At 37.1% G+C, this 15,679-nt stretch overlaps 1 protein-coding gene across 2 annotated transcripts in view; it reads right to left on the bottom strand.

The window, feature by feature from the left end:
• Sec5 (exocyst complex component secretory 5) overlaps positions 1-15,679 on the bottom strand; it is a 45,232-nt gene that overhangs the window by 15,318 nt on the left and 14,235 nt on the right. For both annotated transcript variants that reach the window (XM_083139338.1, XM_083139339.1), the window contains exons 7-12: positions 15,017-15,231; positions 13,124-13,239; positions 11,434-11,567; positions 8,990-9,084; positions 4,361-4,507; positions 838-1,085 (exon numbers count right to left, since the gene is read on the bottom strand). In XM_083139338.1, the coding sequence (XP_082995464.1) occupies positions 838-1,085; positions 4,361-4,507; positions 8,990-9,084; positions 11,434-11,567; positions 13,124-13,239; positions 15,017-15,231 (955 nt within the window). The remainder of the gene's footprint in view (positions 1-837; positions 1,086-4,360; positions 4,508-8,989; positions 9,085-11,433; positions 11,568-13,123; positions 13,240-15,016; positions 15,232-15,679) is intronic.

Genomic DNA, 15,679 nt, shown 5'->3' with positions numbered 1-15,679 from the left:
CAGCCTCCACCCTCTCCTCAATAACATGGGATTAGCCCCTCTTCCTTCTCTTTATGCACAGGCATTTTTTCTTGAACCTCACTAGCCAATGATTTGTGAAATTCTTCTTATCTGCTCTCAGTTGTCAGTTGTGATTAATCATGGTATGTGGCATGTTGAATTTCGAGCAAACATTAGTGATGAATTGTTTCAAGCAAAAAAATTAATTGAAGATTTTGTTAACCATGTAAAAATAAACAAACAGAAATCACGAACTTCTTCAGAACAGCTAGCTAATGTTGTTACACGTGTATGTGATTCTGTGTTTTACTATAGTGTACTTACTTAAACTTCTTTTCCATTTAATGGTAGCTTAACTACTATTGTGAGAGGAATTGTTTATGGCTTGAACTATAGGACCAGTCACGAAATATGGTAATTTTTATGGTAAAGTCAAATGCATGTTCATATTTTAATTTATGCTGTAGTACAGTAGTTTAGTTTTATAGATTTTCTTTAATAATGCACATTTTTGTTAATTATAATTTTGGATATTTCAATTTATTTCGTGTTCCCTTCGAGTTCAAATTAAAAAGAGTCCATCAGCAAATACATGAAAAACTAAACAAAATATATCTGATAGAAGCAAGTAGCACCATATAGAAAATGTGATTATATTACATTAATAATTATCAAGAACCAAGCTATATTAATCATAAAAGGAACCCAAAAAACACCACCACACCACATTCTCACTAATATATTAATCGGTGTACGTTAACTTCTTCAAACATTTTCCCAATTGCAAACACAGAAAAATAAAAAAGAGCTAGGAAGTAAAATGGCATTAGTACTAACCTTATGTCAAAAATCAAACCGGCTACTATGTCTAGAGCTTCGCCTGGCAAATCCAAGTGAATGAGTGTGTTGTAGGCACTTCTGACGTGCCTCAGACAAGGAGGAAGCCAGTCACCAATTGCTTCGTACACCTGCCCTGGCCAAACGCCATAATTCTGTTTATACAGCGACATCCTATCCAGCGAGTGAGGAACCAAAGCTGCTTTCAAGAGGTTGCAGAAAAGTTGGATTGCATCCAGAACCATTCGCTGAAAATATTATAAAAAACTGTGATGAAGTGATGCACAGTGAACAGATCAAGTCGAAATAAAAAGGTGGTTAACAAATTTAGCAGATTTTGGCATAATTGACAATCCCCTTTCCTGTTACTGTTTGCTCTATGTGACATTGAGTCCTTAAATGTTATGCAACATGGTGTATTTTAGTATAAGTTGTGTTTTCCGTCTACAACAAATTTTTACATCTGTGCCAGATGTAACAATGCGTGACCAGACATCACAAAACTTTTCTTTTCAGGAGGTGAAGTTCAGAAGAGAGCATTGGGGGAGGAGGGGACAGCTGAAACACAAATTGTAGCTACGCTGCAAGCCTAGCCCCAAGCTATGTTCCCTTGTCCATCATTAGAAGAAATAGGGGAGGTATTGTTGACAGTGTCAGATCCTTTACAGGGGAGGGGAACTTAAATACTTTACAACTGACAAAATAACACATTTTTAAAAAAATTTGCTTACCAGGTGTGCTGGTTAATAATTCTTAATTGATCCGAAAGAAAACACGTGTATCTGGGGAGAAAGGTAACAAATGATTTATTCAAAGTATGCACCATTGCTAGCTATACATTGTGCCAATCTGTCCATCAAATTGTGGATGCCCTTCCAGAAAAATCGTTCATATTTTGAGGTGATCCAGTCAGCAAGCCATTGTTCGACATCTTCGTAATTGTTGAAGTGTTGCTGGGAAAGTGAGTGAGACATCGATGAAAACAAGTGGTAGTCCGAAGGGGCTAAGTCTGGTGAGTATGGCGGGTGGGGCAAGAATTCCCGGCCAAGTGCAGAAAGTGTGTCTCTTGATGCCTTTCGCTGTGTGTTATGAGGCATTGTCGTGCTGCAAAATCACTTTTCCGTGTCTTGTCGCCCAATCTGGGCACTTTTCGATCAATGCATGGTTCAAATTGATGAGTTGTTGACAGTAGCGAACGGCATTCACTGTTTCACCTGGTTTCAGAAGCTCATGGTACACCACACCCTTCTGATCCCACCAAATGCACAGCATTGTCTTCCTTCCGAAGCGATTCGGTTTTGAGGTCGATGTTGGAGGTTGTCCTGGGTCAACCCATGACTTTTTGCATTTTGGGTTCTCGAAGTAGATCCATTTTTCGTCCCCAGTCACTATCCGATGCAAGAAAGACTTTCTTTCATGCCAAGAAAGCAACACTTCACACACCGTTTTTCGCTTTTCCATTTGTCTGTTGTACAGATGATGTGGAACCCATTTCCCTACCTTCTGGATCTTTCCCATGGCATAAAGACAGACGATCAGATATGGTTTGGCGACCAACATTTAACTTCTCTGCCAGTTGTTGTTGCGTCTGTGTATCGTCTTCGTCCAACAGTGCTTGCAATTCGGCATCTTGGAATTTTTTCAGCTGGCCCAGGCGATCTTTGTCTTTCAAGTCGAAATCATCACTTTTGAATCGTCGAAACCAACACACACACTTGTCTTGCGTTAGGACATTGTCACCGTTCGTTTCCACACGGATACGATGGCTTTCACTCGCGTTTTTCTTTTGATTGAGCAAGAAAAGCAGGATGTGCCACATATGCTTCTTATTTGGTTTGAAGGTCAACATGTTTCCCACACAAACCCAATATCACGATCACTCGCACTCGGTTGCACATCCACATTTTGACAGGTACTGTCCTGGCAACACACTGACATAACAGTAGAGACTGTGCACCAACCCTTGCTTCCAGCACCATCCAGTGAAGAAATTAAGAATTATTAACTGGCACACCTGGTAACTGAAGACTCTGTAGTAAGGATGCAACTTTATACACAAGAATAAGTGATGAGAGCAATGTATGTGCTCAAACCATTGGATACCAATGTAAATTTAACCTGGATGGTAACCCAATAATACTTGTTCGAATCACTTCGCCAGGAAAGCTACAATTCCTACTTTATACACAAGGTTGTAAATTGCAATTTTAATGTAAATTCTGAACTTACAGTAGTGAACAAACCCAATGCCAAAATAGCTGATAAACTAAACAAACACAAATGGTACTTCCTCTCCCCCCTTGATAATCCAGGTGAATACGATACACAGTGCGAGTGCAAGGCACATTACATTGGCAGATCCATCAGATCTGTGAATGAAAGAATCCAACAGCACCTAATGGATGCAAAAAAAGCCCAACCCACTACTGGTCTTGCCAAACACATCAAATACCATATCCATAAAATTCAAAAGGTACAAGTCAAACACACTGCCCACACACTCGTAGACACCAAATTCAAGGAAACACATGCCATAATGCACTTCCCGCACGAGCTGAACATCAATAGCGAACAGGCACACAACACCTGGATTCCCCTACTACAACAGTTAACACTGGGAAATAACAGCAGACGACACGGGTGCAGACATACAGTTAACAACAGTGCACCTAGCGGCAGCCAGAGAACTACAAACAAAAGACGCACGCCAAGCAACAGTACAGCAAGCACCAACGAGGATGGTGGCAGTGGCCACTGAAATTAATAAAGAAGAAAAAACAGTTTTGCGGATAAAAGTGAGTACTAGTTTCTCCATATTTATATACTACCGCGTCTCTTTTCCCAATTATGAATTACACCACAAGTTAATATGTTAACAAAACACTGGTATATACTTTTCTTTCTCAGCCAAAACAATTTACAGAACTAATTTACTTGATAAATCAGCATGAAATTATTATGCTAATAATAGAAAGTAATATGCCTCCAGTTTTGCACCAGTCCTTAATGTACTATTTATTCAAATAACAAACTATTGTAAAATTCAAGCAATGAAGCTACAACCAGAGAACAGAAATGTTTTTACAAGAAGCACCCTCTGTACCCACCTTACTACATTGACTTTCGAAGTAGGTCAAACCAAGCAACACAAGTACAGAGGTTTTCATGTGACTGATAACTGTGTTTTCTGCACATTGTGAAAAATACTATTGGCAAATTGTTTTGATCGAAAGTGAAGGAACATCCACCTTGATCAATTATTACCTTAAAAGTGCACTATTTTAATTGTGAGAGTTAGTTCACACATCTGTTCTGTAGGAACTGTTCACATTGTTCAATCTAGAGCTAAGGCAGTTCTTTATGGTTTGTTCTAATATGTTCCATGTACCTGTGCTTCAAATACATTTTAAATATGATTTCTGGCACGTCTAATATTTCTCTAAAGACAAAATGCTAATGGTACACACACTGTATCCACAGAAAAACACGAAAAAATTCTATTTGTTACATGCGTCATAAATACCTTGAAATGGGACTGTTTGCCTGGTTCGATTTTAACGTTAAGTTCGCCACTGAAATATGCCTGACCAAGTTTCCACATATCAGGGAAATGAACAGACACAATATCTGTAATTTCCTCCACGAAAAGGACCCTCTGCGGTACTGAACTCTGGAAAAGAAAGAAAAAAGTTTTGTTCCTAAAATACACCTTTTCAATTTGCTATCTTACTACAAGCACATGTCTTAAAATTTGTTATGCGACCAAGTGGATTGTCCAGTACAAATAATTCATTTATCCCTTATAAATTTCAAAGCTAAAAATTTCATACAGTGAAAAAAGTTTCACTATTTTGAAAAAAAAAAATGCATGCGAAATTATAAGAAATTTGACAGCATAGCAGTTTTCAACCATTAAAATGTTATGCAGTGACATCAACATACTTTGCTATTACAGTGCTGTGCATGTTAGAGATGGACTGGTATGGAATTCTTGCCAATACTGATAGAGTACCAACATAAAATTTATGAATACCGTTAAAATACACTGCCCTCCAGAAATTAAGCAACAACAAGAAAATGTGAGGTAAAAGAGAAATCAGTTGGAGAAAAGAGAAGGAGAGTGGTGGGCATGCTGAAAGAAAGCAACGAATGCGTTAGGGAAAACAGGTGAGTCATAAAGTGCGATCATCGTGCCCTCGCACAGATTTCTGGCATACCAGGTATTGGATTGTGTTTGATTCTATTGGATGATCACCATTTGTTGCTTAATTTATGGAGAGCAGTGTAAATATTCTACAGATGCAATATAAAATAGCAAATAAGTTATTGAAGAAGATGAAGGTTCATTAACTGCCATAATTAATGCATTTCAGCACATGATTGCAATGGGTTGTGCCCAGAAAAGAAACAGTACATTTACACATTTACTTTATAAAAGCAGGACACATTAATTACATATTTATAATGATAAAAATAATAAGATGGCAGAATTTTGCACAAAATTTCAGGCTATTTAAAATTATTAGTAATTTTACAGATGAAACATATATTTCACTGTAGTTAAGAAGAGTAATGTTCTTCTACTCCTAAGCATTACTTATTCTGATTGGAAATATATCAGGGTGGCTACAGACAAACAGAAATGAAATTCCCTGATTTTTCCACGTTTTCCGGGAAAAATTTTGCATTTTTCCCTGACAATTTTGAACTAAATCCACGTATTTGTACATGGAAAATAAACTCGTACAGCTTTCAGTATTAAGGCTCGAGTGGACCTTTGGCAGCTGTAAGGGCGATTTTTTTCAAATTTTCCTCCACATTCGAAAACTGCTGTGATATTTCAAAATCTGAAAAATTACATCAGCTTAGAATTCCTTGTGGAGTATTGACATGAATTTTCGTGTAGTTTGCTTTCACTGTTAACTAGACATTCTCAACAATTTTGTGATTACATAAGTCTACTAAACTATTGATAATATCTAGATGACAGTGAAAGGAAACTACACGAAAATTCACGTCAATACTCTACAATGAATTCTAAGGTGATGTAATTTTTCAGATTTTGGAATATCACAGTGGTTTTTTGAATGAAAAGGAATATTTGAAAACTCACGGCTGCCAAAGGTCCAGCGAGCCTTAAAGTATCTATATAAGCTTACAAGAAATTGACTTAATTTCTCTACAATTTATATTCGTTCTGAAAAATAGTGAATATGAAAAATTATTACAATTCACAAGCTAGGGACGGACTTTTACAGGGCTTTTCTCATTTACAAGCAGGCTTAAATAAAATATTTGATTATTTTTAAAGTTACGACTAAATGATATTAGAGTAAATTAGTTGTTTATAATGAAGAAATTTTGTAATTTCTCATTCTTCTAAGCCTTTCTCGTTATTAAATGTTGATATTTCACCTGCCGCTTGGAAGAACCATGAATGCAAACTTATTTTCGAAGCAGTAATGCTTGTATTCTGTGCCTCTTTTCTATATAAAGCAAACAAACAACTTAATCCATGCACACATGATTGAGATATTGGTATGGTGAATTCGTGGCTTGTTTGATGTGAACATGGCAACACATAGCATCCGCTTTGCACTCAAAACCATAACATATCTTAAACCTGCTTCCCTGGACTAAACGTTCTGAAAGTGAAGCAATGGAATTGTACAAAACAAAGTGTTATATTACCTTACATTATGAATGAGACTTCTGTCTCAGTACAAACATTCACAGTATATCCAAGTACCAGGAAACTGACAACACGCTGTTACCTATATTGCCTGCAAAAAGTGTGTGTGTATATACATCTTGTATATACATAATATGAAAACTTAACACAAGCAATTTATAGTAGAAGAATCTTACTGCACTGCACAGCCACCTGATTTTGCGAATCAGACATGATATGATAGGAACATGCTGTTAATAACAGAGTCTGTAAGTTTATATATGAGGTATGTCCAGAAAGTAAGTTCCGATATCATTGGAAAGCTGCACTAGTGGTTGCAGCATGATGCGCATATGCAGATAGGAAGAAGTGGTATATGTCTGTAATGTGGTGCAGTCCCTTTGTTGTGAAGGGAGTCAATTTAAGAACAGCGTTATACCAGAGCCAAGCTATCTCCTGACTGTATTCACAGTACAGAATGGTTATTTTGGAAAAATATTGTTTCCTTACTGACCACTGCAGGGAGGAGGGATTCTAAGGTTGCCGATTGTTCCGCAAAAAGGGGGGGGGAGCGGTAGGCCTAATTGGCTGTTTGACCGCAAGTCTCTTTGTGGGTAAAAGTGGCAACAGCAGGTCACTGCCATAAAGACGGGTCCTGCACCAGGAGTTAGCTTGGTTGATTGATTGATTTGCTTTATTTTACTTTGCTTTTTGTGCCACTTTTGGCTAATTTGCGAAGATGGGGATGAGTGATGAAATTGATGAATGGACACTCACAAACATCATGCCCAGGACAGGATTCGAACCCGTGACCCCTGGTGTTGTAGCACGATGTGCTCTCCACTCTGCACGGGGGACGACAGGAGTTACCTTTGCTCAATTCTATGAGAAAGATGGCAGTTTTCATATACCAACTGCATGCTGTAATCAGATTATTTTTGCACGCTCGGAAGCGGATGCTGGCAGAGATCCACCGGAACTTGTGAGAGGCGTAAGGACTCGATGCCATTAGTGACATTATGGTCAGACGATGGTGCAGACAATTCATAGAACGCAGATCCATCCATCATGCATGACCCCACACACCTGACCGCAAGTGGGCTCTTTTGCATCACTTTAAGTGGGAGGCTCGATTTCACGTGCTACGACTTTCATCTCCTCCTTCCGCTGAAGCAGTTTCTGACAGTACATACGTTTTGACAGTAACGCTGATGTACAGATGATTCTGCTTTTTGGAGGCAGACATATGACATGGGCATACAAAATTTAGTGCCACACCACAAAAAATACCTGACGAACAGTGGTGAATATGTTGAAAAGTAAGTTATGAGTCACTGTAATTAAGACAATAAAATGGCAATTATTACCGAAGTTTGTGTTTTAATTTATGGCTAATTGGAATGTACTTTCTGGACCGTTCTTGTATAAAGCTTCAGCCTGTTAAATTCAATAACAGTAGATGAAAAGTAAAAATTCAGTAGAACTTGCAGAGGTACATTGATTACTGACGAAAATGATATGTTTTTAGGAATGAGTGCCTGAAAGTTTGTCCGATGAAATGTCGCACTACATCAGACAAAAATATCACATGCATAAGAGTGCCATGCATGCTTTCTTATGTCGTAGTGAGACATTTTGTCACAATTCGACATTAGTCAGATTTAAGTAAGTCTAATCTTTCCTGGCAACGAATGATGAAATGATTCTCTCAGGCTATCGATCAAGTGAGTTGTGGAAAAGATTCCAAGCTTTGCTACAACTCACCTGGTCAATGGCCCGAGAGAATCTTTTCATGAATCAGATTTATCCAACAAAAATCACATGCATCAATGGAGCCTAAATATTTGGCAGATCAAATGTCGTTCCACAGAACACGACAAAAATTTAGGTTGGACAAAAGCTCTCATTCGTTTCAATGTTCCTTCAGAATGTCCACACAATGCCATAGTAAGGTGTTGGGCATCTGTCAGACGGTGCCAGAGTGGGTGCACCCTTCTGGTCGACAGGCACGACCCCTTATAGCTCCCATAGACAAAAAAAAACAAAAAAAAACATGTCAATACATTTTAAATGTGACATTTAGAGGTTCATCAAATGTGTCTGCCTCACTGGAAATTTCTCCTCCCCACCACCTCACTTCCATTACTTGTTTCTGGCTTCGTGGTTGTGTCCAATGCATAATGGAGACCTAAAAGTTTATGACAAAGGCTGGCAAGATGATTTCCCTTTTAAGTGCAGCACTTATTATGACTTCTTCAAAATCAAATGTCTGGCAGGTTCATTGCATCACATCGCATCTACAGTTCAACAAAAAGAAAAAAAAACATTTGTCAATCAAAACAAAATTCCCTGACATTTTTTTGACCTCTCCAATTCCCTGACTTTTCCAGGTTTGTCGCCACTCTGTATATGTAACAAGGGAACTGGTTTCACATCAGCATGAATGTCTGATTACATACTCAAACAACAACAAGCACTCACCTGCCACTCTTGTGACTGAGTCATATTATTCACATTCTTCCCAAAATTCCCTCCAGTTGGTGGTGTAGCGTGACCAAGCAGTTTGGAAGATTTATCTGCCAAGATAATATATATATGTTATACTTAAGTAAATTGTCATCACTAGTCAATCAATTAACCATATCAAATTATAAAATTAACATCTGAATAAGCACAACTTATACTTCTGGTAGATATTGTTCCTCTGTGTCAGAATATTTCTAAACTGTATCATACAATTATCATCTGCTTATTCAAACAGAATTGTACAGTCACATGTTAAAAAGCTCATGCAGCCATTTCTATGTTTGCACAAATATGCACATCTAGTGGTTTGCTTAAGAGGGGGTTGAACTTTTGATCCAGATTTTAAAAACACACAAAAAATGGGAAAGTATATATATATATCCTTGAAAAGTTTCTGGATATGCCACTGTGTAATTCATAATTCCTGATTATATATATAGTTTTGACTATGAAGCACATTTATGAACAGTAGATTTTGATTGATTGATTGTTTTAAGTCTACTTTATGCACAGTAAGGCTAATTGGGACAGGACCTACAATTTAAAGTGAGATCCGAACCACTAAGTGCCTCCACCGGGTATCGAACCTGGGACCCCTTGATTACAAGGCGACAACGTTACCACTGTGCCACTGGGGAGGCCCTTTATGAACAGTAGAATTCTCTTCAATACACATTGTGTACAATTTTGCTAAGGTGATTTTCCCTTTTCTTGTCAATTGCTAGATGCATATTTCGTTGTTGACAGAAAAAAAAATGTGAAACAACATGCTGTAATGTTCATTTTTTCATTGATTGATTGCTTGATATGGTTTATTTCACTTTCCTTTTCTGCCACTTTTGACTAATCGTGAAGATGAGGATGTGATGATATGATGAAGGGACACTTACAAAGAACACCCATGCCCAGGCTGGGATTCGAACCTGGAGCCCATGGTGTCGTAGCATGCTGTGCTAACCACTCTGCCACGCAGTGTTCATTTTCAGGGTGTCTACTAAAGTAACAAATTCAAAATTCTTGACTTTTTCTTGACCATCTCTTTTCATTTTCTTAACATTTATCGCCCCTTACTTAGGTATAGTTGCAAATTAAGAAAATGGATATTTTTATTTAATGAAAAACAACTACTACAAGGCGAGTTAAGATGAAAACGGAAGCTGTACTTTAACAACAGATTTAGACATGTTTAAAAATTAATGCTTCAGACTTCATCCTGGATGGGTAATGGCCACATTACTTTATTTAATATTCTTACACAACTTCACATATACAAGATTGTAATTCTTAAGAAACAAAATTTAAAATCTTAACCACAACTCAATACCATTTTAGATTTCAAATATTCAATTTTATGAAATCCCACTACAGATATAACAATGTAAATTCACTATACTGTAAAAAAAATAGCAAAAATTCTTGACCACAATCATAATTTCTTGACTTTTCATGACTTTCTTGACTTGACTTTTGATTCATTTGGTGTTTTTAAGTCCACTTTATGCACAGTAAGGCTAATTGGGACTGGACCTACAGTTTAAAGTGGAATCCGAACCACTATGTGCCTCCACCAAGTATCAAACCCGGGACCCCTTGACTACAAGGCAACGACGGACTTTTTCTTGACTTTCTTGACTGGTAGCCAGCCTGATTTTTCACTTTCCCTGCCATGTTTTGTCACACAATTATGCGAAATAAACTGCAAAAGCAAAAATTAACTCCTAAACATGAAACTTTGTGTTTATTTACCTACACAGCACTTTCTGAAGTCTGAATTCTTATGCAAAATCATGCAAAATTGATCAATTGTGCTGTAAATATTTGAGAAGCAAAAGTGGACTCCTTTACACAGAAATAAACTTAATACTCTGATAATTATATAAATAATAGAAGGGAAATGTTTATTTTGTGTAATAAGTGTAGTTTCTAAAATAAATTTAGGATTATATTCACCATTTAAACAGCAAAATGGAAAATTTATATTCCACCCTTGATCTCGAAATGTGCCCAGTTTTCGTAGCAATTTTTTTATTTTTCATTCACCCCACCAATTACGTACAGACTTAATTTTAAACAGGCAATTTATTTCTATCACTAACTGACAACCAGGTTATAATTTTTGTGTTTGTCAAAAAAAAAAAAAGGCCGATAGTGAGTAACAAAGATTGGACTAATCTAATTCAAGTGAGATTGTTATGTAAAGCTACACTGTGCTGTGTCAACGCACACTATTTGAACAATGACTTTCAACATGAAAATTCTCCGCATTTAATTCTCATCATTTCTATGAGATTTTACCAAATTGTTGCCCTTTCACATGATGTTCAAAGAGACATTATAGAAATTTACTGAACAGGTATATCCATCCAATTTTAAAAATTAAAAAAAAAAAAACCACGTACTGTTCTCATCCCCAGCAGAATCTGCGGAAATATGTTCATCTTTGCATTTGTTCATGAGTTGTGTTATGTAATTATAGTGACACATGATTCCTTCCCAGGATGGATCTCCCACTGCCTCAAGATTAACCAAGTTCCTGAAACAACAATATACAAAAATAAATAAGATAAAATGGTCAATTAAACTTGGTATTCTACCAGATTCCATTTCTGTTAATACAAGGTGGTGAAGGGAAATGGGAAAATTTCAATTCATGTAAATGCATGAATAAACACAGGAAAAATATATTTCATGCATGAGAATGCATGATTGAAATGCATAACTATGGCCCTTACATGTCACTTTACATCTTGAAGATGACATCGGAAAGATGCGTTCCATCTCGGCGTACACATTCTGATAGTCTGCTGTGAAAACTCTAGAATGCTTGGTGTATCATGTCTCGAGGAATGCCAGTGATATCTTCTTCAATCTTCTGTTTCAGTTCAGTGATGGTTGCAGGATGTGTGCTGTACACTTTGCTTTTGAGATGTCCCCACACAAAGAAATCGCAAACACTGGTATCAGGGGATCTCGGAGGCAATGGATTATCACCGTTACGTGACATGACCCGCCTTGCAAACAATTTGTGAATGCCCTCCATCAACTGTTGAGCAGTATGTGACATGGGTGGCTCCATCCTGCTGAAACCACATGTTTTCGATGTCAAGATGTGCATCGTACAACTTCGGTGCAAAGAATGTTCCAAGTATAGCAACATACCGAGCCGATGTCTGTCGTTGCAATGCCCTCCTCACTTTCAAAACATAAGGGCTGATGACACAATGATATGACACTGCACACCATACTGTAACCTTGGTGCTACGAGTAAGTAATGGACACACGTGAAGCTGACAAGGATTTTCCTTTGGCCAGTAACAGAAATTCTGCTTGTTAACGTAGCCGCTAAGGTGAAAATGGGCTTCGTCTGACATCCACCACAAGTTGTTAAGGAAATTGGCATTCTTGTTAACCTTAGCCAACACCATTTTGCAAAAACCCTTATGCAAAATAGGGTCGTGAGGATGTAATTGCTGCACAATCTGTAACTTATAGGGGTGGAACTGTAATTCATGAATTATTCTTTGTACGCTGCTTCGACTCAACTGTAGCGCTGATGCATGTTGTCGAACGGAGCGGTGAGGGCTCCTCTCTCAACTGATTCCATATTCTCTGGGGTATGTACAGTTCGAACGCCTCCTGGGAGCTTCTTCTTCAAGGCTGAACCAGTTTCTTCAAAATTACACACCCAGGTTGTAATCGCATGAGCCGATGGGACACGACCATGACATCCTACTGGTAATGCTGCCAAAATACCCTTTGTGTTGCAGTCACACTATCACCGTTCATTTAAAACAATTTCACAGCAAACGCACGTTACGCACCACTCCAATGCACCATCATCACTAAATGCAAAGCCTTCTCAATGATGTCTCATCAGTCCAGAACAAATGACAGTGCTACAGTGTTGCTAATCCTAGATTCAAAATTTCCCTTTACCCTGCGCCACCTTGTAAAAATTGTAATGGTGTCATGTGCATGCACAAATATGTGACAGGGTGAAGAAGTGAATGAGAATAACATAGGACATTAGAGACTTTAAGTCAAAAATTTGGTCTCAAATTCAAAATACGGTATTTTTGATTCCTGTACCTTATCACTTTCTTCTGTTCTTCTATTGAAGATGGCATTTCTTGCAGTTTTGAGCGCAGGAGCTCTCGTAAAGTGCCAATCCTTTGCTCAACTTCAGCATATACCTTTTGGAAGACCTAAAAAAGAAAAAAAATATGCTAGAAACATTTACGGTTCCCCTAGTTTCCAAAGGCAAAATTTGAGATACTGTCTGGCATGAGCCTATCTGACTATAAACTCTTCACCATATGAAAGAGCACTGCACTACCTGCACTTACCACAACACTGAAGGAATTAAGTGTCCTTTTGCTTCTGGTAATAGTAATTTGAAAACTCTTCATATGTTGCTTCTATTCTTCTATCAGACCCAGCTTTTACAATGAAAGTGAGAAAAAATAGAAAGCCAAGAATATTTTCATGGTTTCTTTTAAAACTCAAATGGGGTATCCCTATGTTATGTATGTATACATTATGCATAAAGTGTAAGGTTCTAGACATGAGATTGGATTAAAATATTAAAATTAAGGATAGGATTTTCATGACAGCATATATTTTTTTTGGTAAGAGTGATGCGTTTCCTAAATATGTAGAAATTCATACGAAGAAACAAATTAAATTAAGGTGCATTTTAAGGGCATATTTGGCCATTTCTACATGATAGAGCATATTTTGATAGATTCTCGGTCATATTCGGCATATTTTAACTTTTTCAAGGAATATACAGCCATTTTCGAAATGAATTCATTCTTACTCCCCTGTTCACTAAAGTTGTTGGATTCTTTACAATTATACATCCCAGCCGATTTCCTGAAAAATGGTGAAAACCAATGTCCTTTTCTAATGGAATGAAATCAAAAAATGGAAATCGCTCAAATTACACTGGGATTATTGTTGAATTTGTTCGCAGTGTAGATCACAGTTTTTATTTCTGCAAAATTATGAGAACTACCTTCCTCCTCTATTGCAATGCAATACAAATTTTCTCTCGATACTACAGAACTTGAGCCGAATGACATTGTTTACTTTAAATATATTCCTCTTGTGTCAGCCGAAGTAGATAGAAGCTTTTCTCAGTACAAGGCTTTGCTGGCTGACAATAGGCAATCATTTTTATTTGAAAATTTACACAAAGTATTCGTTGTACATTGCAACTCAGGGCTCATGAAGTGAACAAAAAACAGTATGTGAAAATATCTTAGCATGTTAAATATTGACGTTTCAAACAGTTCAATTCTAAGGGCATATTTTTCAAATTATAGTGTATATTTTTTTTTAAACTTTAGGTCATAAGAGCATTTTTTATTTTGCATATTTTTCATAATTTTTTAGGCAATAAAAATTCTAGCCCTATTCATAATGAACTGATTTAATTAATAGAATTATGAAGTACTTTGTGGTGCCTGCTAACAAAGTTTACAAACTTGAACATGATGAGAGAGTTTGAATGCATGAAAAGAATCAATAAAAATGTGTTATATGTGTGATGTTTTGTGATTTCTTTCTGAAACGTACAGGCTACAAATGCTAGTAATTGTTGTTGGTAAAATATGTAAATTATATGATTCACAAACATTTAAACTTTTAATGCAATTAAAAACAATAATTTCAGACTGATTCATGGAAGAAGACCACTTTTTGTAGAATGGCCCAAATTTGTTTCGACAGTACTGAAATAAATGTGATTCTTGTGGAAAACTGAACATTTCTCTTAAAAAATAACTATGCAAATATAACAATGTTGTGTTGTATTTTCTCATTAGATAAATTAATCAACAATAAAATATTAAAATCAGCAAAATAAACACATAGTTGCCGTGTTACTTCTGTGAAATCAGAAGCACTAAGATTGCCACCGTGGTTAAACTTGCACGATACAAAACAGAAAACAAACCAACCTCACAAGTATCTACTTACAGGCACGTCAGTCTTGCTAAAAAGGGATTTTGCTTTCGCGTAATCGTTGATGACAACATCGTAATCTCCCTTCTTGATATTTTTCTCGATGTTCACTGGCAAGCTGAAAAGGAATTTGAAGCGCTGAAGGACCCCGAGGGCATTGCGAGTTGCATCAGCCTTATCCTTCCTCTGCAGGACTTCCTGAAACAGCCTGTTCGCTTCTGTTATTGAGGCTGAAAAGCAAAAATAAAAATACACTGAGAAATAAATATATCCTCCGCATGTTCAACTTTTAGAGTTTCTCATGTTTCATCCAAAAGGAGTTCACTATCAACCTAGCAGTAAATACCGATATCCAGCAAGTTGATAAGAGCCTTTAGTGAAATGTAATGAATTATAGTGATTTGAATTTCTTAAACAGGCTTTAGGGAACACTACTCATTTGCAGAGAATACAAACACTATGAAAATAAATGACAATAAAGATGCAACATCAGCACAATTGAGACAATGATTGATGCACATGTAACGTGTACCTATGCTGAAACTAGAGTAAGATTGTAATTCAGGTACTCACATTTCCTGCGCACATCGCGCTGCGATGCCAGGGGTCCCGGGTTCAAATCCTGACTTGGGCATGGACATTTGTGATGTCTATTCATCAATTTCATCATATCATCAC

The sequence above is a fragment of the Lepisma saccharinum genome, chromosome 17, assembly GCF_977018435.1.
Source record: "Lepisma saccharinum chromosome 17, izLepSacc3.1, whole genome shotgun sequence".
NCBI classification, from domain to species: Eukaryota; Metazoa; Arthropoda; class Insecta; order Zygentoma; family Lepismatidae; genus Lepisma; species Lepisma saccharinum.
Note: the sequence above shows the minus strand (reverse complement) of the source record. Positions and strands in the feature narration are given on the sequence as shown.